Here is a 26,637-nt window from a genome sequence, read left to right on the forward strand (position 1 = left end):
TTTATCGCAAACCTGATACATCACGATGACGTCATGTTCATTTTTATGACGTCATCATTAAGAGGACGAGGATATTAGCTCATTTGAGCTTGTTTCTCCTGAAATACCTGACCAATGTCCCTTCTGTGGAACTCTCAAGACCTTGTCACATGCTTATGTTGAATGTGCACGCTTGATCCCTTTGTTTGGTTTGCTTTGTGAATTGTGCTCCAAGCTTTCTTTAAACTTCACTTTTATAAGTTTTTATTTTTGGCTTTGAATCCCAAACACATCCACTGGAAGTCATTTTGGCCAATTTTCTCATTGCCACAGCAAAGAAGTCAATATATCGCACAAGGAAAACGAAAATTGAAAATATTTCAGGGTGTGCTGATAACCTTCTGGCTTTGTTTAAAGGAATCGTTTTTGCCCGTATTGAAATGGAATTTTCTTTTTACACTTTCATAAACAAAATGTGCATTTTTAAAAGTGTGTGGGCTCCAAATGATGCACTTTGTACTGTTCAAAATGGTCTCTGAATCACACACTGATCACTTTTTCTATCATGATGTAACCTTGTATTCTTGAATCTGTCACTTTTGTGTCCTCATGAAAAATATTTCTCCTTTAGAAATTGTGTTTTATACTCTTGTAATAAAAGGACATAAAAGTCAAGTCTCTCTCTGTCTCTCTCTCTCTCTCTCTCTCTCTCTCTCTCTCTCTCTCTCTCTCTCTCTCTCTCTCTCTCTCTCTCTCTCTCTCTCTCTCTCTCTCTCTCTCTCTCTCTCTCTCTCTCTCTCTCTCTCTCTCTCTCTCTCTCTCTCTCTCTCTCTCTCTCTCTCTCTCTCTCTCTCTCTCTCTCTCTCTCTCTCTCTCTCTCTCTCTCTCTCTCTCTCTCTCTCTCTCTCTCTCTCTCTCTCTCTCTCTCTCTCTCTCTCTCTCTCTCTCTCTCTCTCTCTCTCTCTCTCTCTCTCTCTCTCTCTCTCTCTCTCTCTCTCTGTCTCTGTCTGTCTCTCTCTCTGTCTCTGTCTGTCTCTCTGTCTCTCTGTCTCTCTGTCTCTCTGTCTCTCTGTCTCTCTGTCTCTCTCTCTCTCTCTCTCTCTGTCTCTCTCTCTGTCTCTCTCTGTCTCTCTCTCTGTCTCTCTCTCTCTCTCTCTCTCTCTCTCTCTCTCTCTCTCTCTCTCTCTCTCTCTCTCTCTCTCTCTCTCTCACTCTCTCACCCCTATGCCCCTCTCTCTCTCCTTTATTGTATCTACCATACCCTCTTCACCCCCTCCCCCTTCACACCCCCTCCCGTCTTCACCAGTTATAACATCCATCTTAATTTTGGTGTTTGTGTGTGAATTTTTGAGAGCCACCTCTGTGTGCACGTCATTGTTGTCACGGGGGCGAAGGCACGAGCCAGATGGGGCAGGATGGGATTGCGGATTAAAGGATGAAAGGCAGCATTTGCAGATGCATTTAATTCATGTTGAAATTTTAACTTTCATTTGACAAGAGCAAGCAATGACTTCACAACAATTAATTTTGACTGATATAATTAACTTATACAGCATGTAGAGGTCAATTACAAGGAGTAGAGGGTGATGAGGTTCGTGACAAGTTTGTTGTTGTTTTTGCATTTGATGCTCCACGTGTTTAATGATTTTTGATACCTTTCTAAGAATGACAGAATATGCACATGAGGTTAAGAAATAAAATATTAATTAAATTCATCTTTCATGAATTTGGCAATACTTTGCTCTTGTATTGGCAACATGCCTTTTGTTTGGCTAAAGGCCCGGTCACACCTTGACGTTTTAGCCAGCGATAGCAACGTATTAAAATGTATCTAAAACGCTGGCTTACGTTGAACTTTTGATGTTTTTTTTTTTAAAGATTCGGACGTAATATAATCATAGCGACTTGGTCTTATGTATAACGCATTGGTAACGGACACAGAACGTTTCGTTGTGTTATAGATAACTTATACCAACGAATGCTGAACCTGTTGTCGGCCTACACAACCGATGCCCAACGATAGTCTAACTTCGGCATAGCGCGTTGCACGCATCGCCGACGATGTCATGACGTAGCCTATTAAAAGGCTGACGCACAACGATTCGAATCATAACTGCCGTAGAAATGGAAGTGTCAACATCGCGGTCACACCTTGGCGATCTTGCCAGCGTATGCCGACCTAAGAAAAATGTGTCTAAAACGTTGGGGCACGTCAAATACGGTATGAGTAAGTTTGGTATACGTGAGTACAACGCTAAAGTACGCTATCATACGTCGTAGTAAGGAGAGTACGTCAAGAAATTTTAAACATGTTCAAAATTTTTGGACGTACTTGGCGTATGACACACGTTCCGCATGAGATGGGGATAAGTTTTACACACGATATGTGGACGCTTACACACGTCCACAAAGGCTACTTATAAGCTACTCATAAGTCGAAACACGTCGTGGTAATGTCTTTTTTACGCGAAACTTATTTCTAACTTATGTTTGACGTGTTTTGAACCAATTCTTTACGTAGTCCCAACACACATCGACGTATGTAGACGTATTCCAATGACGTCTTCCGGTCGACAAAAAAAATAAATGAACGTGTTTCTAGCTTACAACTGCCATATAACGACGTGTTCCCAGCGGTTTTGGGAATTGGTATATAAAAATGCTGCTCATAAAAGGGGAACCCAACAGTGTTTTCGAGTCCTTTTTGAGTCGATGTCTATGTCAGCAGTATCAGTATCAGTATCAGTATTAGTATTAGTATTAGTAGTAGTTTGTTCATGTTGGCAGTAGTAGGTGAGTGTGAGGGGGAGGGTGTGGGTTATCATGGATCGTCCTTGCGTTTAACGATTTAAATGATAAACTCAACGATTTAAATGGCTGCATCTCCACTATTGAAAGTAGACACTTGCGCTCAACAATTGGATTTTTTTTGCATTCAACGACATTTAAACGGTACCACTCAGCTATTTTCATTGTTTACAATGAACAATTTAAATTGCTGTCACTCGCCTTTGTTTTTTGACGCTGGGGTTTGGAAATTTGAAGCGTTTCTTCTGAACGTGTTAAAACGCTCAAACTCGACTATTTTAATAGACGCTGCCGATGGACAATTGGAATCATAGCCAAGCTAGACATCGAAGTGTGAACATCCTCGTCATGCCGAAGAAAAGTTTGAAGAATGCTGCAAATAAGTGTCCTGGCCGTGGCCGTGGACGCTGACGCAAGGACGATCCATTATACTGACGTCTTTCAGCCAATGAGTAACTTAAAAGTAACGTCTGTCGATGTGTGGCAACGATCGCGTAACGTGCCAACAACACGTTAATCATAGGTTAGAAATAAGTTTCGGGTACGCTAAACATTACCTCGGCGTGTCTCAACTTATGATTAACTTACAAGTAGCATGTGTTGACGTCTGTCAACAATCGCAGACCGTGCATACAACTTGTGGCCAGCGTTGCGGAACGTGTGAGTCATACGTCGTGAAATTTCAAGCATGAAAAAATTTGAGGACAACCAAAAAGTACAACGTTTAAAGCCAACGTACAACGACGTATGGCAGTGTTTTTCAGCGTGCTCTCAATGTTATCAAAACCTACCCATAACGTATTCAACGTGTGCCAGCGTTTTAGAAAAAAAATTCAAAAATCGGCATACATTGGCTAAAACGTCAAGGTGTGACCAGGCCTTCAAGCTTGAATAATTGGAAAGATTGCTTTGATAAAGTGCTTTTAAATCACAGAGACAAACTTCATAAGGAGAAGAAGGTACAGGGTTGGGGGGAGGGGGTTCAAAACTTGCCATATTTGGCATTATCCCAGCCTGCTGCTACGAAATGAAAATAAAACAAACAAGTCTGGAGACGCAATGGTTCACGAGCAATGTACACGGTTCGCCTTTTTTTATTTTTTGACCTTCGAGGGGACGCCACGGGCAAACTGGTGGGAATCGGGAAAAACGTAAATGATGAAAGTTGTAGTACTCGAAGAGCACTACTTGCATACCAACTTTCATTCGAGACAGTTGAAAACCCTCGGAGCTCGATGCCCAATTTATTGATTTTTTTTTTGACATTTTCTAAGTTCGTGATCTTGTGACCTTGACCTTGGGACGAAAATGAAAAATCGAGCTCTGTGGGGCTATGCAGGTGCCATTGGGCTAACCAAATACCGAAACCCCTGCCAGATTCGACAAACCCCCTCAGAGAAGATGTAACTTGAAACCGGCTACCCCGTAAAAACACTGTTTTTTGGGCGTGGCTCCTCCCAAAATGGGCACAGCACGCCCATTCTCCAGAAAACACAACTAGATCATGATACAAACCTCACACCCTAATTAAATCAAGATCGGATCAAAACCCACGGAGCTATGCTTGGGATAGACAGACAGACAGACACACACCCATAACGAATATAGAGGTCACTTACTGACTCGTGAACCAAAAAGCCTTGGACTTGACCACCTCCATCAGAGAAAAATTGGAAAGAGCTGCAACAGTCCAGAGTGGGAAGCAATCCTACATAGTACTTTCGATGAAGGCCTTATGACACACCTTTATAAGCCCTGTTTTCAGCTTCGATTGGACTTTGCTTTGTGGAGAATATCAGCTAGCCTTGGCCATCAGTTGGAAGATATGGTCTGCCCACGACAGGTTGTGACAGGCTCCTGGTGTTGGCATAATGGTTCGAGTGGTGGGCTTGGGATCCTATGGTCCTGAGTTCACATCCTGCTTGGCTGTTGAATTAATATCAGGTAGGGTTGACTCAGCCTGTCATCCTTCCGAGGTTGGCAAAATGAGTGCCAGCTGGCTGGTATCCTGCGTCGGAGTGGTGACCCGTCCAGGATTGTGCCCAATAGCCAAGGAGACTGCTGAGGCAGCACCAACACTGCACAGAGTATGGTCCCAATGGATGGATAGATGGGTTGCACTGATGGAAAAGGGTTGGACAGACAATAAAATTGGGGGAAGGGGAGAGGGTGTTTCAAAAGCTGATTCTTATGGAAGGACTAAGTGATTGCTTGGACTTTTATAGTATTGAAAGACAACTTTCAACGATTTTTTTTCCAGGTATGCAGACAGGGATGCTGATACAGCCTGTGCTGCTCAAAAAATATGGACTGATCTTCACATGTTGGAGTCATCATCGAAACAGCACAAAGGATTTTCTAGCTAAATAGTACAAAGGACTCGACTAGGGTTGAGTTAAAATAAGCAAATATCCATGGTAGAATATCTGGGCAGAAGCAAAACTGATGATTAGAAATTCCAAAGTTGGAGAACAGATCTGATGAGGAGATTTTACCCTCAAGTCCATAATTTTCTCGACCGGACTGATTCCAGGCCATCAGTTTGAATTCAGACTGGGTCACTTCCACTGGACATGCTGCTTTTGCTCTCCCAACAATGGATGAAGGCCTTCAATCTCAGACATGAAATCATGACCATCTCTCTGGACATATAATACATCATTTGATATGATCTGGCTCTTCAAACTCTCTACATATGGCATCCAAGGCCACCACCTATCATGGCTTACCAATTTCCTACACTCTCGTAATCAACGCGTAGCTCTCAACGGGATCCTAATTTCTTCTCCCGGTCGAGGCTGGAGTGTACCAAGGCAGTGTTCTGGGCCAAGTCCTATTCGTAATCTTCATCAACGATCTCTCTGATTGGAAAATCCTCTTAATCTTTTGCTGATGACTACACCCTGTTGAACCATCCGTCATCCCTCAGAAAGGCAGGCAGCAGCCTCTTCCCTCTCTGCAGACCTTGATAAAATTTATGAGCTGGTCCAATACTTGGAATATATCTTTCAATCCTGACAAAGCTCACACTTTCACTATACAACTCTGGTAAGACCATTTGGCAAATCCTCCCGTGAACTTCCTCAACAAACGTCTTGAAAAATCCATGTACTTCCTTAAATGTCACTCATACCTTTGGGCCTCAGCATCAACCATTCCCATCAGAAGTTATATTCCCACAAGGCCTTGGAATACTGCTCTCCCCTTGGACTCGGCTTTATGTCGAGAAAAACAAGACCTTCAAAATCATTGGAATCTCCCGCGATGAATCCGAGTCACTGGGACTATTATTTTTCCAGCACAGACAGGTCAGTGTTATCGTGGTCTTGTACCGCCTCCATGCTGTTCTTGCACTTTCTGCCCTTTCCATGCTCTGTCTCTTCCAGGTTTCTGCAGGGTGCACGTGAACTGCCAGTATCCCTCTTCTGGTGAAACTCCCAAAATCCAGACTCGCTGTTCACCTCCACTCGTTTGTTCCTCTTTTTTTTTCCCCTGCCTTTGAAACCAACTTCCTCAGTCTTTTCAATCTCATTTTTCCCCCAGTGATTCAAGACAGCTGTTCACTACCATCCACCTATTTCAATTGTTCTTTTTGTTATGTTATGTCCTGGTCAATTCTGTGTTCTAGCTCTTCCATGAGCCTTGGTTGTCTACAAAGAAGGCGATGATCTGGCTGAAGCACCTTTTATGAACCATAAATCGCTAATATTGTCAGGTCATCTGGTATTGGAGTTGACTATAAAACTTCTCAACCTCAGTGGGATAGAAATCCACATGCTGCAGGAAGCAATCTGTGATTGCTAATAACGAAATAATTTTCTTACTGTCTACAAATACTTATATATTAAAACAAATAAATGTTGGTGTTTCTTGGACTCTTGTGAGTATCTCATTCAGTGAAGCTTTGGAATGGCTCATGTACCTTCGAGGGTAAAATTGCTGTCACAGGGAGTGATTACCGGACTTTAATGCAGTTTCAACATCATCAGCCTGTAATTGATTTTAAGTTGCAGGAAGTCAGGACTCATCGGTTATATGTTATTCAATCAGATTGACGAGTTGAAATGGATTGTGTGTGATGAATGCCCCTCTTTCTAAATGAAGGCAATCTAAATAGCACAATGACATTTCGCTCCATGGAGAGAAAAAAAAAAAGAAACACTGCAACAATAATGTCCATAGGATACCCTGTTGAGAAATACACAATGGAGTTGGAAACGAAAACAAAACACATTTAGCTCGGACACGTGCTTTGTACGCTGGAAGTGGGTGTACATTTAGCTAGGACATGTGCTTTGTACACTGGGAGAGGGTGTACATTTGGCTAGGACATGTGCTTTGTACATTGGAAGTGGGTGTACATTTAGCTCGGACATGTGCTTTGTATGCTGGGAGAGGGTGTCCATGTTCTTTGGATGAGGTTCTGGATTAACAGCCACTCAAAGGCACAGTGTGCTCCAGATTTCCTATAATGGGAACCAGTAGTTGTCTTTAGTTTGGCAGTGGCACTATATATATATGGTGGCAGAACTCGACATCTGTGAGCAATCTTAGTGCTCTTTGTACCGTGCAATGAAGTCATTTCCATCAAAGGGAGTTGCGGTTCTACAAGTGCCCGCACTCATGCAACATAAGCGTCTCTGCTCCACCTGCATCGAACTTGTCCTGGTCACTCTTCCAAAAGCTTCAGCCAAATGCCGAAGCATTGATGATCAGAATGGATTATAAAAGTGTGACCTTTGGGGACTCCTGGCATTCATCATGACCCTGAGTTTTGACACAACTGACAGATTTAGCAGAAACAAAAGAAGAAAAGCTTAAAAAAAACATTAAATGGTTGGAGTTGATGGATTACAAGATGCTCATGACGGATAACTCCAACCATTTTATTCTCATGTGTTATTACCTTGTGCCGCCAATGCAGACCACTAGGTTCATGCTGGAATTATCAACGACACCTGTAAATCAAACACAAGCACACAAGATGATTGAGTAAACAATATCTTTATTTATTACTCGAAACATTCGTGACAGTTTGTAACCAGACATTAATATCACTTTATATTATTATTATATATTTGTGAAAGGATAAAAGAGCAGTGCATTTCTTCAGAAGCTATTTTATTACTGAGTAGGCAATGTTCGTGAATTATCGCTTCATCATCTAGTGGACGAATGACATTCTATTCTGTTGCAGCGCTACGTGTCATTTTGGAATGCGTTTCATTCCTAAAAGTACAAAATGTCACAATAAATATGTTACAATCAATATTTTCCAAAGTACCATTATTATTTACATATATTAAAAAAAAAAAAATTTACTTTTATTTATTAATCCAATTTCCAGCAAAACTTGGGACAGTATATTCAGCTTGTGTTGGCGTGGTGGCCTTTAATAAGAAATCTGATGGTCATACCGCAAACTATCTTGTAAGCTAAGGGTGTCGGTGTGCTACATCCTGTGTCTCCGGTCACAGGTTTGGTCTATGCATCATCAAGAGTAGAAAACAATTTCTGGAATCTGTCCGCCTTGGACACCTGTGCCATTGGTACTTTCAGGTGATCCTTGGAACAGAAATGTGACGTCTCCACATTGCACCTCAGGCAGTCCATCCTGACCGAAGTGGCTCAATTGACTGCCATGAAGCACAGCACTGGCGGTGTAGAACGTGTCTGGCTCCACCTGTCAGCAAGAAGAACGATATAAAATTCACAACAAAAAAAAAAATCGAGGAAAATAACAACTGAAGTGATTGAGAATAATGTAAGTGTCCAAATTAGATTGTTTGCATAAATTCATCGTAATCTAACTTCACTTGAGACTTGAAAATAATCCAAACTGGTAAAAATGAGTGCACAAATGAAATATGATAATGAAGGGAAATTACGAATATAAAACAAAGCCAGACAATGACAAATGACACAAAGAAAGATAAAATATTACTCTCTGATCTGATCACCATTCTTTGATACCCAGTAGAAATCCACCATAAGAGTTCAGTGAGGGAACCAACACTCAATGATTTTTATATATTTGATTTAAACCACTATCAAGTATGCAAGATCCACTAGTAAATAATATAATAATACATGTTCCCTTGGAAGAAACTTCAATGCACGAGGATACCATTCGGCCCCTCAAAGCCTGTGCTAGTATTGCCAACTTAGAGAAGAATCAGCTTGCTGACATCTACAAAAAGGATGGCACATTCTATGATGCAATGCCTGTGGGTCATTCCTTGTTGGATCATCTTGTATTGGAATTTGAACCCAGAAATATGCTACCTCTGAGCCATCCTATTAATCCAGTATACGCAGGCATTAATAAGTTTGAAAGCAAGGCTAATGAGGAAGCATATTAACCCTATGGTGGAACAGAAGAGAAGGGAACAAGAATAAGAGACGTGAATAAAGGGAGAGGGGAAGAAAATTGGGAAAAAATGAGACAGATAGAGAAGCAGGGCTGGCAGGATGGCCTAGAGGTATGCACACTCGCCTCCAAGCTGTCTAGCCTGGGTTTGATTCCGGACCGAGCTATAAACTGTCATCCTAGCGTTTCACAGGCAGGGCGATTCATCAATATGTGTGTTGTCTGTCAGATGGATGTTAAACGGGGATCCCATCTGCCAGCATTCATTGGTGGATGTGAAAGATCTACTGGTGTCCTTCGCAAAGAGTAGGCAAGCTATCGCCGGCACCCTGAACAAATTCCAAATTTCTGCCCTAACTAGTCAAACGTCAGGCCTGGCCAGCCAGTTCGTGAAGACTCGGGCCAAGCTTCCCCCAGCTGACCCCACAATGTGGGATAATCGTGGCCATTGCAGAATAATAATAATAAGAGAAAATAATAATAATAACTAGAACTGCCACTTTATAACTGCTGGCAGTGATGACCGGGTACCCAGTCCGTCCGCCTTTGATACAACATGGGACGTAAATACAACATGGGTCACAATTTTCGCATTGAAAGGATAAGCGGTGCCAGAGAAAACATAATTTAATGGTGATACAAACACAGGCATGCTTCGAGACGGCGCGGAACAGGCGAGTTACGAACCGGGCAGCACAAAGCGTTCAATTTCGTTATTACTGGCTTCCAGATTCAAATAATAAAATAATTCTGGCTCCCAAACTGCGTGACCGATCAGGTTGAAATTTTAAGCTTTTGTTTCGCATGTTTTATAAATGTGAAGGTTCGCATATATAGAAGCAGCGGTTCCAGAGTAAACATTAATTAATATTTATCCTTCAATCCAAGATGGCGGACAAACCATGTGACTTATGATGTCATAATTTGCACCACGTGTGAAAACACGATGGTGGATGATAACTGCAATTTTTTGCTTCTCCAGGTTAAACAGTTCCAGAGAAAACATTATTTAATATTTTTCTTAAAACCAACATGGCTGCCAAACCCTGGGCCCGATCCCGTTGAAATTTCAAACCCTCATTCCGCATGACTGTTCCACCATAAAGGTGATGTTTCACATTTATTGATGCAGTAGTTCCAGAGTAAACATTAATTAATATTTTTCCTTCAATCCACTATGGCTGCCAAACGTTGCATCGTACCGCAAAAGGGGGTGAGAACTTTTTATTCGTCATGGAGAGGCGGTCATAGTGGTGGAGTTTCGCCTGGATCTGTTCAGCCGTTTCAGAGAAAAGACGTTTAAAGATATTGTTTTTCAATCCAAGATGGCTGATGAACCATGTGACCTATGACATCAGAAATTTATATTCTGCTTCCAACTGGGTATTGGAACACGTATGTGAAGTTTCGTGTTAATCGGTAAAGGTGCGTTTTTCTATCCAAGATGGCCGCCAAACCATGTTACGTTTGACGTCATAATTTTTACCTTGCGTGCATAGATGATGATAGATGATAATTGCAAATTCTCGATTCGTTAGGTTAAGCGGTTCCAGAGAAAACATTATTTAATATTTTTCTTAAATCCAAGATGGCGGCCAAACCATATGACTTATTCGAAATTAACAAACTTATATCGCCTTCCTGTCCCAAATATAGTTCTCAAATCTCCCCTTCATTGGACCAGCGCTTCTGGAGAAAAGATGTTTGGAGGTTTTAGGGTTTTTTCAAGATGGCCGCCAAACCATGTGACCGATCAAAAAGAAATTAACAAACTTGAGAAAGGACTTCATGGGGAATATATGTGTGAAGTTTCATCTTAATCTGTCTTGCCCTTCTGGAGAAGAAGATTTTTAAAATTTATTCATTTTCAATCCAAGATGGCTGCCGAACCTTGTGACCAAGGATATCATAAATTTAAATTCTGCTTTCCATCGTCGACCCGAACAAGTGTGTGAAGTTTCGTGTAAATCGGATAAGGTCTATTTTTCTATCCAAGATGGCCGCCAAACCATGTGACTTCTGAGGTAAAAAATTTTTTACCATGTATGCAGACTTGAGGGATGAAGGCACTTGCAAATTTTCGCTTCGATGGCTTATGAAATTCCAGAGAAAACATTATTTAATATTTTTCTTAAATCCAACATGGCGGCCAAACCATGTGACCTATCACTTCAAAATTAACAAACTTGCATCGCATACATGTCACGAATATATTTCTGAAATCTCGCCTTGATTGGACCAGCGCTTCTGGAGAAGATGTTTGATGGTTTTAGGGTTTTTTCAAGATGGCCGCCAAACCATGTGACGTATCAACAACAAATTAACAAACTTGAAAGAGGACCTCAGGGGGAATGTACCTGTAAAGTTTCGCCTTAATCTGTCCAGCCCTTCTGGAGAAGATTTTTAAAAAAAAAAACACTAAAAAACAAGATGGCGGCCGAATTACGTCATCGATGACGTCAAAAATAACATTTTTGACGAGTTTTGTTGTAGATGACGCTCAAAATTTTTCAGATTTTTCCTATATGGCGTTCTACTTGACGAATTTTCACCGGTATATCGCTTCACCTATGACGTCACGAAAAATCACACGTATTCCCCATCGTGAGCTTAGTAAAATGTATTAAACGAAAAAATTTTCCATTGCACGGTTTCCGAGATGCAGATGTCCAAAGTTTATCACTTTTTTCAATATGGCGACCGCACCACGTGACCAATGACGTCATAATTATAACGTGATTGTGCTATCAAAAAAGATACAAACTATGGTGAAAATTTCCTGTCGATAGGACTTAGTGTCCCAGAGAAAATGATTTTTAAAGCGAAAAAGGGTGCAAAATGCCGGCGGAAAAATAATAATAATAAACAGAAGAAAAACAATAGGATACCCTGTACTCACAGGGTAGCCTAATAATGCGTAATAATAATAAACAGAAGAAAAACAATAGGGTACCCTGTACTCACAGGGTACCCTAATAATGTGTAATAATAATAAACAGAAGAAAAACAATAGGGTACCCTGTACTCACAGGGTACCCTAATAATAATAAACAGAAGAAAAACAATAGGGTACCCTGTACTCACAGGGTACCCTAATAATGCGTAATAATAATAAACAGAAGAAAAACAATAGGGTACCCTAATAATAATAAAGAAGATGCAGAAAGAATTGCCTGAACATGGTGCTTTGTGTCAATGTGCTCTCCTGCCCTATGTTCATGCACCAGTGCGTGTGCACCAGTAGCCAAGCATTGCCAGAACCTATTAGATTCAGCAGTAGCAGATAATGGGAAAAAGCTGCGTGCACACAAAATGGAAAGGGGAGGTGGGACAGGGCTCAGTATTGGCTTCACTTCTCCTGAGGGTGAAAGTTTGAAGGCACATTTATCATTGCACCTGGAAGGCCATTATTATTTTCACTACCACAGGTTCATTGCATAAAGGCGAGTGGTTGAAATGACTTTTATCACATCAAAGATGCATTTTGAAGTCAATGTCTACCTTACGCAAGGATTTTATTAAGGTGATTCCTACCAACTCCACCATTAGTTTCTGCTCCTTAGGTTCCCCTGCCCTATCCACGCACATTGAGTTCTCAGCTAAGTTTGGCCTTTACCCAATTGCTTATTTTCTTCCTCACATTCTGCAGTCTCAAACTTTTGCCTCGAGCACCCTGTGCATCGGACATAAAATCGGATAAATAAAATGGCGCCTTAATAAGGTTAAAACATTTGAGCTGAAAATTCAATTTTACCATTGGATTTCTGCTGACGGAGACAGGCACGCTGTATCATGCCATCAATGCAGGAAGAGCAGATGACAGCAGTGGGAAACAAAGAGCAGAGTGCACAACCGGGAATGAAATTACCCGGCAAAAGCCATGAAATTACTTCAAAGTCCCCAAACAACCTCTAATAGACTATTTGCACCCTATCATTACGGGGTGAAACCTAAATCAGCAGCTCGCCACAAGTCGACAGTGCTTAGTGATAAAGATAGCCAGGTGCCTGAATTTATCAGAAGACCTAAGCTTAACCTGCTGCCTAGCAATTTCAAAGCTGCACATTAAAGCCCAGATTAAGGTGAGCTATGGCTGGAGATTAATGTGCTCCTATCCACCAGGCAACATTGTACAAGCAGAAAGTTCAGGTGTTGAGCCATTCGAATTCCAATTTTAACTTATCTACTCTTTCTGCTCCCTCTGCCTTTCTTGGGAGACCATTTCATGCATTAAAAAAAGAAAAGAGGAACTTCACCCTGAAACTCAGAACAATTGTTAATGTTACATTTTTATTCTACAATGTAATATACAGAATAATGAGAGATGCTACGATGGACGTATCTTTCCTCATGTTACTGGTAGGCCTTTATGTGGCTCATGGAGCAGAACTGCAATAAAAAAGTTCCCCTACCTATGGAACCAACTTCCACATTCTCTTCAATCTCACCCTTCTCCCCAGGTCTTCAAGACAGCTGTTCACCACCATCTCAGATCATCCTCCATCAAAAACCATGATCTTTTCTATCCCTGTTAACCCCCTCCCCCCCCACCCATCCACTTCTGAAATTTCCATTTTTTTTTTCCTTTCAGAGAATTTGCTTCTGTATCCATTTGTCCACCCCCTGCATTCTTCCCTACACCTCATTCTTACCTGCGTCCCTTATTTGCCCGTCTCTGTCTATTTTGTCCCTCGGCCTTGCTGTTGGTGTGTTTCCCCACTCTCTGCTGTTGCATCGTGATATATTCTGTCTTCTAGCTCTTTCATGACCATTGACTTTGGATCCAAATTTTTTTTTTTCTTAATGCAGGTGTCATCACAATAATAGATGCAGATGTATTTACTGCATCATTGAGGAAAGCAAAATATGACAGTCATGCCAATATTGGAAAAATACAGCAAATATTATTAACAGACATTTCTTGAATTGCTGGTTGGAATGAAAATTTCAAATAATTACTAATCACAGTCTCATCGCTTTATGCCTTCCCTGTCCATGCCCTCCTCTTGCCACTTTGTTCTTCCGAAGTAGATGCAGTTTGAGCATTATTTAGCTCTGCTCCACTGTATTCCATTTTGAAAAACAAATGAATTGCTGCAGTGAGATGTGCTCCAATGTGGAAGCTCAGTAACGGTCTACTAGCACTGTGACGTTACTTCCACAAGCACTTCTGCCGGCCTATGTATGGCATTATGCAGTATCTCTCAAAAATATACCTGGTGTTGGCTTAATGGTTAGGGTGGTGGGCTTTGGATCCTTGAGTCCTGAGTTCAAATTGCGTTCAGCTGTTGAATTAATATCAGGTGGGGTTAACTCAGCCTGTCATCCTTCCGAGGTCGGCAAAATGAGTGCCAGCATGCTAGTATACTGTGTCGGAGTGGTGACCCGTCCAGTATTGTGCCCAATAGCCAAGGAGACTGCTTAGTCAGCACCAACGCTCTGCATAGAGTATGGTCCCAATATTATCCTCCTCCTCCTCTCAAAAAAATGCATAGTTGCAAACTCTACCACTTTTTGTACACTTCAACAACCTTCCAAATTTATTGCCCAATAATAGCGGAAAATACCACTTTCACAAAGTAATATCTCATCGAAGTTTTTGATAGATTTTCATGTTATGACAAAAAAACAAAAAAAAAATCATATACGAAATCTCATTTTATTTGATTGGCGGCAGCAAAGCACACGGCAGCCAATGTCAAATGCTGTCCCTTTATTGACCTGCAAAACGTAGGATGTTTCTCATTGGTTGACTGACATAATGCAACTCAGAAAAAAAACATTGTACCAATGAGAACAATGCCTGTGCTGTATTAACCAAATGTGCTGCACATGCACATTGCACACACAAAAGCTGTGGGCCAAGGCGAAGACAGCCGCCTACCAAAATATTCGTGCTACGTAAGTCCGAAGCATCCCAATGACATGAGGTCATTGCAGTAGATCTACCTCAAGTCTGTATTGGAGAGTAGGGCATGGCCAAGTCTAAGTTTATCTTTCAATTTGAGTTCATACTTCACTCATTACAAGACATGTCACTCTGTGTTGTAATGAGTGCATCACACTGCAGTATAATGAGTTATACAATGTAAAGTCAACAACATATTCCATTACTTAAATTCATCAGGAAATTAACATGATTATTGTGCTTTAATTTTGCATAACAGCATGTTAGAATGTACAAATTTAAGGTTAAAACAAGTCTGAATACGACGATGGTTCAGGAGCGGTATTTGACGATGTAGATTGTTTCAGAAGTCAAGGATGAGACAATGTGATAATGTTTGACCAATTTATAAAAATGATCAACATGATGTGGTACGAGTGACAGGTTATTAGCTGCAAAATGTCGAAAACCCGGTTTCGTTCAACAACTTTAAAAATTTGACCTTTGCATATAACCTTGAAAGGTCCCAAAACAATGTTGTGGACATTAAAATAAGGAAACAGGATACGTGCTATAACTTAATGGAGTTAGATCGTCGAAGAAGGTCGAAAACCCGGTTTGATTCCCACAACTTTGAAAATTTGACCTTTGTGAACTTTAAAGGTCAAAGGTCAAGGATTATGACCTTTGGTGCAAAACTTCCTCTGGAACATTCCAGGAACAATATAAGGGACATTTTTACAAAAGCGGGTCAGGCAACGGTAAAGACTGTCCGAGAATTTTTATCAAGCATATATTGCCCAGTCAGTGCAGAGGCCTTATGGTGATCCTGTGTTGCTGACATCATTTGAACATTTTTCTAGGCCTTAAGGGGTTCAAGCACTATTTCAAGAATATCAAAGAAAGTTGATTTTTGAGTTTGTTCTTTACCGTTACCTGACCCGCTTTTGTGAAAATGTCCCATAACATCATATAGGCAATATGGCATTTCACAGTCCTCGGATTATCCATACTTTGATGAAATCAGCGTAAAAACAAACTTGAAGGGGGCGCCACGGGCAAGGTGTTCGAGATAGAGCAAAATGGTTTCAAGACTTTAGGTAGGGAATGACCTCAAGATTATGCATAAAAAATATTGTCATCCTAGCTCTCAAAGTTTGGGTGGTCGTCTGATTTTTATGTCAAAATTCGAAATTTTCTAAGTTCATGACCTTGTGACCTTGAGACTAAAATGAAAGATCGAGCTCCGTGGGGCTATGCAGGTGCCATTGGGCTAACCAAATACCGAAACCCCTGCCAGATTCGACAAACCCCTCGGAGAAGATATTTTTATGTCAAAATTGCAATTTTCTAAGTTCGTGACCTTGTGATCTTGACCTTGGGACGAAAATGAAAAAAAAATCGAGCTCCGTGGGGTTATGCAGGTGCCATTGGGCTAACCAAATACTGAAACCCGTCAGATTCGACAAAATCCCGAGGAGAAGATGTAAATTGAAATCGGCTACCCCCGAAAAACACATGTTTTTTGGGCGTGGCTCCACCCATAATGGGCGGACCACGCCCATTTTCAGAAAAACACATCTAGATCATGATATAAACCTCCCACCAAAATTTCATCAGGATCGGATCAAAACACACGGAGCTATGCTCGGGACAGACAGACAGACAGACACACAACAATAACGAATATAGTGGTCACATATTTTTCATGAAAATATTTTTCGTGAACCAATTACAAAATTCCCCCATCATGGGGGTGGGGGGCACCCTCTCTCAAACCATGTCTCCACCATCCCGCACCCCCCCCCTTTCACCCCTCGGTCGCTTCGCTCCCTCGCACCATGGGTCCTTTCCATCCCCCCTCTTTTTCTTCTCTCAATGTTTGCAACTATGGAAATGGAACTTTTTGTCGAAATTTCTGCATTGCCGGAAATCTTTTGTGCACGTTCGGATAATTTTTCTCAAACCATCTGATCACATCAGCATTTATTGCTGCGTTTAATTGCACTGTGAGAGTCAAGTCAGCGTTCAGACTGAATGGCATGTTGTATTAGTTTATAAACACAGGTTATCGAGTCGATATGAAAATAAAAACCTGACAGCGTTTAGGTTTTAGTGATATGGTGATCTTTCATGCACACTCGCTATTGCATCAGTCATACCTTCATTGAGCTAAGAACATGTGAGCATTGTAACTAGTTAAATACTAGTGATACCCGTACACATGCACGGGATAGCAGTACAACATAGCTGGTAGCAGACGACAGACCGTACACGGGGAATGACAAAAATACGCATTGTGCAAAATGCAAGTGGTACTATGGAACGCCAAGACTTCCCAAACATTGTTGGCATGTCCGCTAAGTGCCACAGCAATTTCATAGGGATCGTGTGCAAGCTTGGTATTATAATAGAGATCCTACTCGGAATATTTCAACGCAGATTCTCCAGCACACCATTTTGCACGATAGTCCAAAGACAAAAGACAAATGCTCCCAAGTCATAAAGCTTCCCCCCTCCCCCCCCCCCTCTCATGGATTATTTTACATTATGAAGAGGCCATTAGCAACCAGATAGAGAGCACTGATAAGATTATTGAATCAAAGTTTCAAAAGCAGGAAATGGCAAAAGAGATTTCATAAATATATGCGAAAAATTACAGGCCCAGACCAGGAATCAAACCCAGATCCTTCTGGTAAACCATACCAGTGCTCTGTCATCTGAGCTATCTGGGAAACCCACCTGCTGAGTAACGCAATTCTTCCACATATACAAGTGCCACTCTCTTTCCCCTGCTGCTTCCAGGGTACTCACTGCTAACCATAGGAGCAGTGAGGGCCTGCTCACGAGAGGGTCTTCCCCTTGTGGGGAGACACATCCATGTCCGCTATTAAACACCACAGGGGGCGTAGTTTAAACACCAAGCGGGGGAAGACCCTCTCGTGAGCAGGCCCTCGCTGCTCCTATGGTTAGCAGTGAGTACCCTGGAAGCAGCGGGGGAAAGAGAGTGGCACTTGTATATGTGGAAGAATTGCATCACTCAGCAGGTGGGTTTCCCAGATAGCTCAGATGACAGAGCACTAGTATGGTTTACCAGAAGGATCTGGGCTTGATTCCTGGTCTGGGCCTGTAAATTTTCCACATATATTTATGATGTTGGTTCTGTCCTGTCCATTAATAATCAGACAGATTGTAAAATATTGAACCATTTTACATGAATGAAAGAAAATTTTCAACATACCTGTGCGGGCTCATCAAACAAGAGTGAGAAAGGCTTGTCAGATCCATCCGTGGACAGTCTAGTCTCAGTTTGTGCCACCACCTTGGCCTGCAACTTCAGTTCTATCGTAACAGCGTACTCAGCTGGTCCTCTGCTTGAGCCATAGAGCCCCAAACCGGCGATGAAAATCCGCTGATCTACAGCAAATTGAACCGAGTCACAGCGACCTTTGTAGCGCCACTGATTGGCACGGCTTGCAGCAGACTGGAAGCGTAAGCAACGATGGGCGTGAAGGCCGACACGTGGGTGGATGATGAAACCTTCTGGAGGCCCGATTCCAGCTGTGTGGTATAAAAATATGTTTTTTACCTCCTCAGCTGTGAGGACACCTGACTGTGCTGCACCATTGGCGAAGTCTTCCAGAAGTATTGCAGGCACACGCACTAATTTAAGGGAAGGCCCAAGCACACAACGTTTGTTCATGGGTGTCGAGACTAGGCCGCGACGATCACACTCGGCTTCGGCCCACGTCAGGCACGCATCAAAGATCGTGCTCTCAGATACAGCCAAAGACTCCCGTTGTAGCAAGGCATCAAGTGTTGACCGGTCGAGACGACAGAATGCAGCTGAGCGCAGTGCCCGAGCTGCAGCTGCATCGACAACTCGCCAGCAGTGTTCATCAAAACCCGTCTCACCGAGTCGTCTTGTCTGAACTAGGAGGTCACAGACATTGGTGCTGTTGAGATTTGCAATGAGATAGTCCTCACAGGCATGTTGTAAGTGTGGGAGGTCAAATTTCTTGGCCGCCTGGTAGGTTGGCAACACAGTAGCAACAGTGAGGTCCACCTCGTCACAGTAGATATACCTGTGGTGATTATTCAACCAAGTTAGTAAGAGTTAATACAGTGATTTCAGTTAAATGCTACGAAATAATTTTAAAAATTTTTTAACTACATACATCTATCATCATTGATATGTCAATACATTAACATTGAAAAAAATGGCAGTGCAGTATTTAAATAAAACATGCCAGGTCTCTTTCTTAAGAGTGCAGCTTCAGATGGAAACATCACATCAGTCAACCCAAATTTCAATCATTTAGTTACATCTTCCTCTCCCCTGATTCTTATTCTTTCTCTTGGTCTCTAAGCAACTTCACTGCTGTTTGCATCATTGGTTAGGGACACAGCTACGCCACTGATGCAGTGTTCCTATTACCTTTACATTGGTAATCATTTTGCTGACCTCAGAAGGATGACAGGCTGAGTCAACCCCACCTGGTATTAGTTGAGCACCCAACAGGGCTCAAACTCAAGAGCCTAGGATCCCAAGTCAGCCACCCTAACCACGAAGCCAATACCAGGCTCATTCACACCACTCAAAGGTGACCCAATAAATCAACAGCAATGAATAAACAAGAGACTTGCACAGTGGTTTGCAGTATCAACCAGAAGATACCATAAAAAAGCAATCCATCAAACAATGACTGATGGACTTTTGTGGTGCTACGACATTTTTTGTTCCGAATCTCGTGATACAGCCTCGGATTGAAGTGCTACAAGGACAATTCAGCAGAATGAGGCAGTAAGAACCAGGTAAATGAAATCCAATCAGAGTCGTTGGTTGAGGCTTTGTGATGTGACAATTCCTGATCAGTCTGCTCTCAGCCACATATTAGTCCAGTGGGGATTGGTATGGACGGCCAAAGGAACTCTCAACTACTAAGGTAATTCAATAATATTCAGTCATGAGTGTCCATACAGAATCAAAACACATTCAAACTTTTTTGGTATGCAGTGTCGAGGCTCATGGAAGAGCCAGAACACAGAACAGATCAGGATGTAACAGGATGAAACCATCAGCAGGAATCTAATCATTTACCTTTGAGTTGTTTACTCTACTGGTTCGGACAGACTGTAAACTATTGCATTGATGCTTCACAGCCGGGTGTTGCATCAATGAGTGCATGATTCCTCGCATGGACATTAACTTGGGAATCTACCTGCTAGCATTAGCTGGTGACATTGAAGACTAAGTATTTTGACGCAGAGTAGGTGAGTGATTGCCAGCAGCCTGAAAAAGTTCTAAACTGGCTGTTCTGTCATCATATATTGGACTGTTCTTGATCTTCCATTCTTGTAAAAATTGATCACATCTTCCATTGAGTGCTCAGACTCGGTTTAAGGAAGACCGGATCTTCCTTGGGAGCTCATTTCCTCATCATGGTGTGGCTTGGTTGGTCATGAAGAATTTCAGTGACGTGTTGTGATTTGATCACGTCTCTCTCCAGTTTTCATACAGTAAACCCATGGCATATTGCAAGTCTGGTGCTCCTAAACTACAGCAGTAAACGTACTCTAATCAACTTATACTGATAAAATTGATCATTTTGGGGGCTTTGAACATGTGATAATAGCATGATTAAAAATATGCTTCAGATGGAAACATCACATCAGTCAACCCAAATTTCAATCATTTAGTTACATCTTCCTCTCCCCTGATTCTTATTCTTTCTCTTGGTCTCTAAGCAACTTCACATCCATTTAGACCACTTCATGTAACTTATTGTCATTGAGCTGATATTTATTGCAAGTTAATTGGCAATATCTGTATCTGACTGTTTTTCATTATGCAGAGAAGACACTCTGAAATACTTAGCATTGATTTTGGAGAGTTTCCTCTTTCTCCCTCTACCACTTCCATTATCAAGTGTCAGTTATATGTACCCAACCATGTTCAAAGACCTAGATGTTTCACCAGGCAACCTTTCGATCTCTCATCATTCCTCGATTCCCACAACAAAAACTGGACATAATATGACTGTCTCTACTTGAATTAGCTTTATACCAGTGTGGAACCCTCTGATTAAGCGTGCTGTTGGTTTTACGGTTAAAGTGGCACGCTTAAGATCTTAGGGTCTTGAGTTTGATCCCATGAATTAACACTTGGTGAGGTTGACTCTTCCTGTCATCCTTTCAAGGTCAGCAAAATGAGTACCAGTGTACTGGTAATAGAAGGCATCGAATCTGTGGCACAACGGTGTCCCCAGTAAATGATGCAACCAGCAGCCGCAGGCTGCACACAATAGCAGACGCCTTCTGAATGGTTGAATGACAACCAAAACTCTAATTGTAAACTACCACATGTGAGTCTATCCCAGGGCACAGTATTCTAATGCTGTGCATCTATATTTGAACTGAATAGTCAAAAACTCAAACAAACTCTTCTGGCAAAGGTCATGGTAACTAAGCTTCCCAGCGTTGCACTGTTTTCAGTGCAAGATATGCCTGCCTGTAAAGGGAATTCAAACAAAAAAATAACAAAGGCCACGATTAACGACCTTTACCATGTACGTCATTCCCCTCAACGGCCTTTATAGTAAATGATTCATTTGTGTGTGTGTGTGTGTACATATATATATATATATATATATATATATATATATATATATATATATATATATATATATATATATATATATATATATATATATGTCTTGTGCACATGCCTTCCTTTCCTTTTCTCCAATTTGATTCCACTTTTATTTGCAACATCCCTTTCAATGAGCTTCTTGTATCATTGTTAACCACACAAGATAGTTTGAAATTGTAAATTTTACAATGCTTGCTGGTGCAGAAGAATTTTGTTTCGTTTTTCCTAATCGAAAGCCTCAACATCGGTCTTTACGACTAATACTACTTTTACAACTACCTCTATTAGTAACCTTCTGGTGGAGTCAACTGGGGAAAGTTGTTGGCCAAAGTCTTTTGGAGATGTTTAAGATAATGAAGTGTGTGGCCAGGATCGGTGAAGTGGAGTTTTCGCAGAGAGTGGACAGTGTTCGGACCAGGGGCCATAGCTTGAATGTAAAGAAGATGAGAGTTGGGACAGTTTTTTTTAAGGCATGGGGTCTTTCAGTTAGAGAGTGGTTGATGCATGGAATTGTCTCCCTGTAAAGGTAGTGGCAGTGTAGGGATGGATACGTTTAAAAGGGAGTTGGATAGGTTCCTGGATGTATTGGATATCGAGGGGGAGGGGGATATTGGCTCGTGTGTGGATGGGTGATGATACTGGATGGGGTTGATGTAGTGCAGGCATGATGGGCTGAAAGGGCCTCCTCCTATGCCGAAGTTCCTCGTGTGGAACCAACTGGTCAGGCCTGACGGTTGGCTGAAGGTGCTCGGAATTTGGGATTTAGCCACAGTGCCGACGATAATTCACCTCCACTTCACCAAGGACACCATGGCATCTTCAACATTTCAGCAATTAACGCTGACAGACGGAACGGCCAGTTTAACGTCCATCCGAGGGACGGCACACACAATGATGAATCGCCTTGCTGCAAAACTCCAGGATGGCAGTTTATATCTGTGCCGAAATTCCAACCCAGGCTAGACAGCTCACCTCGTGGCTATCCCACCAGTCCATAAGCATAGGGTTTGACACCTGCATTCTTTTCAAAGCAGTCTCTTCAATGCACGAAGGCAAGAGCCCATGTGAAGATTTAATTTGGAGCAGCAGGCCCAATAGGCCTGGTGTCAGCTTAACAGTCAAGATAGCTGCTTTAAGATCTTAGGGTCTTCAGTTCAAACCCCCATTGTTCCGTTGAATTAACAACAGGTAGGGTCGACTCAGCCTATCATCCTTCTGAGGCTGACAAAATGAGTATCAGCTCACTGGTAACAGGGGGCATTGCATCAGTGGCACAGCTGCACCCCTCTAAAATGATGCAGCCAAGCAGCCACAGGTGCATACGAATGAATGAAGCAGGACGGATTTACAGTGAAAATATGCACATCATCGAAACGAGCAGTCCATCTCCAAGAGTCTGGAATGCTTTGTAATATGTTTGACATGAAGATGCCAAATGTGTTATTTTGATCCCTTCCTTGTTGGTTACAAGACAAAGCTAATCAATACACCAATTATCTTCCATACATATCGACCGAATGTATTGGCAAAACTCAGAGAGTGAAACTCACTTCATGAGAGCCAGGAAGGCGTCTGGCTGCATGTCAGGAAGGGCGATTTCTTCAGTGTTCTTACATGTGTTACTGAACAGCATGGACTGGAACACAGAGCTACCAACAGCGAGCACGTACTGGAATGGGAAAAAAAGAGAGAGAGAGAGAGAGAGAGAGAGAGAGAGAGAGAGAGAGAGAGAGAGAGAGAGAGAGAGAGAGAGAGAGAGAGAGAGAGAGAGAGAGAGAGAGATATAGAGATATAGAGATCTCTGTTGCAATATTTTAATAAATCATCATTATTATCAAGGGGACTCAGAACTGAGGGATTCGGGGTGTTTTATCGAGTAAATGTTAACATACTTTCGACTTGAAAGACATTTATAAAAACAGCAAATGGGTCCGTTTGACAATGGCGATGGGTGTGTTTACGTCAGTATCACAACAATGGAACTTGTTTAAGTGACAGTCCAGTAACACAGGGGTCGGGGAACAACACCGAAGTGTCACGTGAGGTTATTTCTCCACTTATTGCATGGTTTGATGATAGACTAACTCGACCATAAGGATACCTTATGTGCAGGAATGCGCACACACTCCTCCGGAGGGCCAACGACAAAATGCACGTCGGCCATAAGGTCGTTATTGTACATGAGAGCATTCCTGGGGGTAAGGGGGATAAGTGGGGGGGGGGCACGAAAGTCACAACTCTACTTCTTTCATCATAACATACAGTATGTATATATATATATATATATATATATATATATATATATATATATATATATATATATATATATATATATATATATATATATATATATATATATATATAAACAGGCAACCATTGGTAGTACAAAACATAGTGAAATAAGTCATTAATTGAATATCATAAAGAACCCAAATTATGTAAATTAATTGTGTAAAGCAGAAATAGAACAAAACGCGCGCTCGTCACAGTGACGCACTTGTGGGGGTCACGTGGGCATCGTGGGAAAGTGTTGGAAAAGCGTGAAGGAAAAATTTCACGTTCAGACTACTACCTTTGGCTTGTTACTCACTGCTACTCTTGGGTTCGAGGTCGGTTGACTGAGCGCGTCTATGACGTCATCCTTCCGAACTCGGCAAAATGAGAACCAGCTTACTTGGAAGAATGAAGCCATTTGAGCATCCTCCGTCGGAGTGGCGACTCGTCCAGGATTGTGCCCCCCCCCTCGCGAATGGGTGATTCTTCTTCTTCTTTCCCCCCCCCCTCCAGTGCACTCACCTTTGAGCCGTGTGGTGTGGGTTCGATTCCCGACGTCACGCGCTAAACGGTTACCCTGGTATTTCGCAGGCATTCAGTTTCCCATCCTTTGGAGGAGGTTATGCCGTCTGCGCCGTCTGCTCGGATTTGACGGTGGATGGTCATATCAATTCGATCCCACCACGGCTTTCAAAAAAAGCATACCATTGCGTGCCGGTGCCTAAAAAATAAAGGCTAAATTTCAAGTTTATACTTTGATTAGACCGCTGGGAAGAGCAACGGCAAACCAGCCAGTGTATTATATGCTTAATATAGTGACTTGCCTTGAGTAGTGTCCACGGACCGAGAGCACGGACGGCCATATGTGAACGGAACGGACAGTAAGTATGGATCGGTTTACTGAAGTACTATATCCGAATCCCGCACCACATACAGTACAGTGCAGAAGTACGCCCTGTTAAGGCGTCGCCAGGTACGCATCACCGAGTTCCGGTGCTCGTACGTGCCGTACGTGATGCCCACCTCTCACGCACGGTGGGGAATGCTTCCTGCCAGTGCTCGTGCGGCCCCATGGCGTGCTGCTGCTGCTGCTGCTGTCTCGGCTTCTTCGCAACACTCCCCGCGAGACTCCGCTCTCGCGACTCCAGCTCGGGCCGTCCTCCCCACACTGCACCGCCTCGACCACCCGGTCTCGGGCCGCGACGTGCGTTCCCCGCCCTCCGGAGACGCGCACGTTTCAGCGCCTCGGGCAGCAGAAGCACGAAGGAGAGACAGCGGGAGGGCAGCGTTCCCACCCAGGCGATGCCATCGCGGCCCATCGGACCCACTCCGATGGGAACGATCTCGCGGTCTCACACTGGTGTTTGATATCGATATCTCTCTCTGTCTCTGTCTCTCTCACACTGGTGTCTGCTACCTCTCCGGGACCTCTCTCTCACACTGGTGTCTGATATATCATATCATATCATATCATATCATATCATATCATATCATCTCTCTCTCTCTCTCTCTCTCTCTCTCTCTCTCTCTCTCTCTCTGTCTCTGTCTCTGTCTCTGTCTCTGTCTCTGTCTCTGTCTCTGTCTCTGTCTCTGTCTCTGTCTCTGTCTCTCTGTCTCTGTCTCTGTCTCTGTCTCTGTCTCTGTCTCTGTGTGTCTCTCTCTCTCTCTCTCTCTGATCGTTCCACCCTTCACGTGTTGTCTCTTTAATTACCTTCCTCGCTTTATCTCCACCTTCTACTTCAGACGAGTTGTACAAGTCACTGTGAAACGTCTGTCTCTATGTATAAATACCGCGCTTGTCCTGATACTGCATCTCACGGTGTCTGCTTCGGTCGCTGTACACAAGGTTCCAGTCTTGCTGCGTTGTCAGGATACTTCAGACCCAGGACGACGAGGCCGCTCGGTTTATTATGGATGCCAATATAATTCCCGCTCCCTTTTTCCCTTCCGCACTTTCCTTTCACTTTTCCTCATTATCACGTGTACCCTCCTGTGCACGCACCTTCCGCGGTCTATCTTTAAGCGCGCGCGCCCTGCCATAATACCCATGGCGTCACACGCCTTCCCTTCGCCCCGCCCTCCCTTACGCCCCGCCCCTCCCCGGCGCCCCGCCCTCCCTTACGCCCCGCCCCTCCCCGGCGCCCCGCCCTCTTTTCAGACCACGATTCGCGTCTTTCTGCGCGGGGGATCCACGGACGCGCTTTTGTCCGAACACCTGTCGGCTGCGCTCTCTGGCCTCGTAAATTGCAACAAATCGCCAGAAAGCACATCGTCCTCGCCGAAGGATCACGTGCCCGTATTTTTCTCTCTTTACAATGTCACGCGCGACTGTTTGGGATGAAATCCAAGCGCTCGCTCTGCACTCCCAACAGAGTGTCGCCGATGCGAATGTTTAAAACGCAAACACCGGTCACGGACCGGCTGGCAGGCCAAATGAAAATGAAAGCGGTTTCATTGGTTGGCTGCTTTATAACGTCATTTTCTCATGTACAGCTTGTAAAGGCTGACCTTTACACAAACCTGAGCAAGCTCGTTGGGAATCCGAGATCAAGCCCGTCTGGGATATGGTTCCCATCACGATAAACATGGCCATTAATACATCCAATTTGATCAGCTGTCAGTTCATTTTAACCGTCGATGGGATGAGGTGTTGAAAATGGAGAACAC

At 42.8% G+C, this 26,637-nt stretch overlaps 1 protein-coding gene across 1 annotated transcript; it reads right to left on the reverse strand.

Moving 5' to 3' along the window:
• Positions 1-8,104: 8,104 nt before the first annotated feature.
• On the reverse strand, positions 8,105-26,020 carry LOC147011742 (BTB/POZ domain-containing protein 6-B-like). The gene is made up of 5 exons (XM_085855910.1): positions 24,994-26,020; positions 23,798-23,888; positions 23,247-23,365; positions 18,286-19,129; positions 8,105-8,470 (listed from the first exon to the last, which is right to left on the reverse strand). The coding sequence occupies exons 1-5, from the start codon at positions 25,287-25,289 to the stop codon at positions 8,282-8,284; spliced, it is 1,539 nt and encodes a 512-aa protein (XP_085712036.1). The 5' UTR covers positions 25,290-26,020; the 3' UTR covers positions 8,105-8,281.
• Positions 26,021-26,637: the final 617 nt, after the last annotated feature.

The sequence above is a fragment of the Eptatretus burgeri genome, chromosome 15 (genome assembly GCF_056783735.1).
Source record: "Eptatretus burgeri isolate ZD-2024b chromosome 15, Ebu_testis_v1, whole genome shotgun sequence".
Taxonomy (NCBI): Eukaryota; Metazoa; Chordata; class Myxini; order Myxiniformes; family Myxinidae; genus Eptatretus; species Eptatretus burgeri.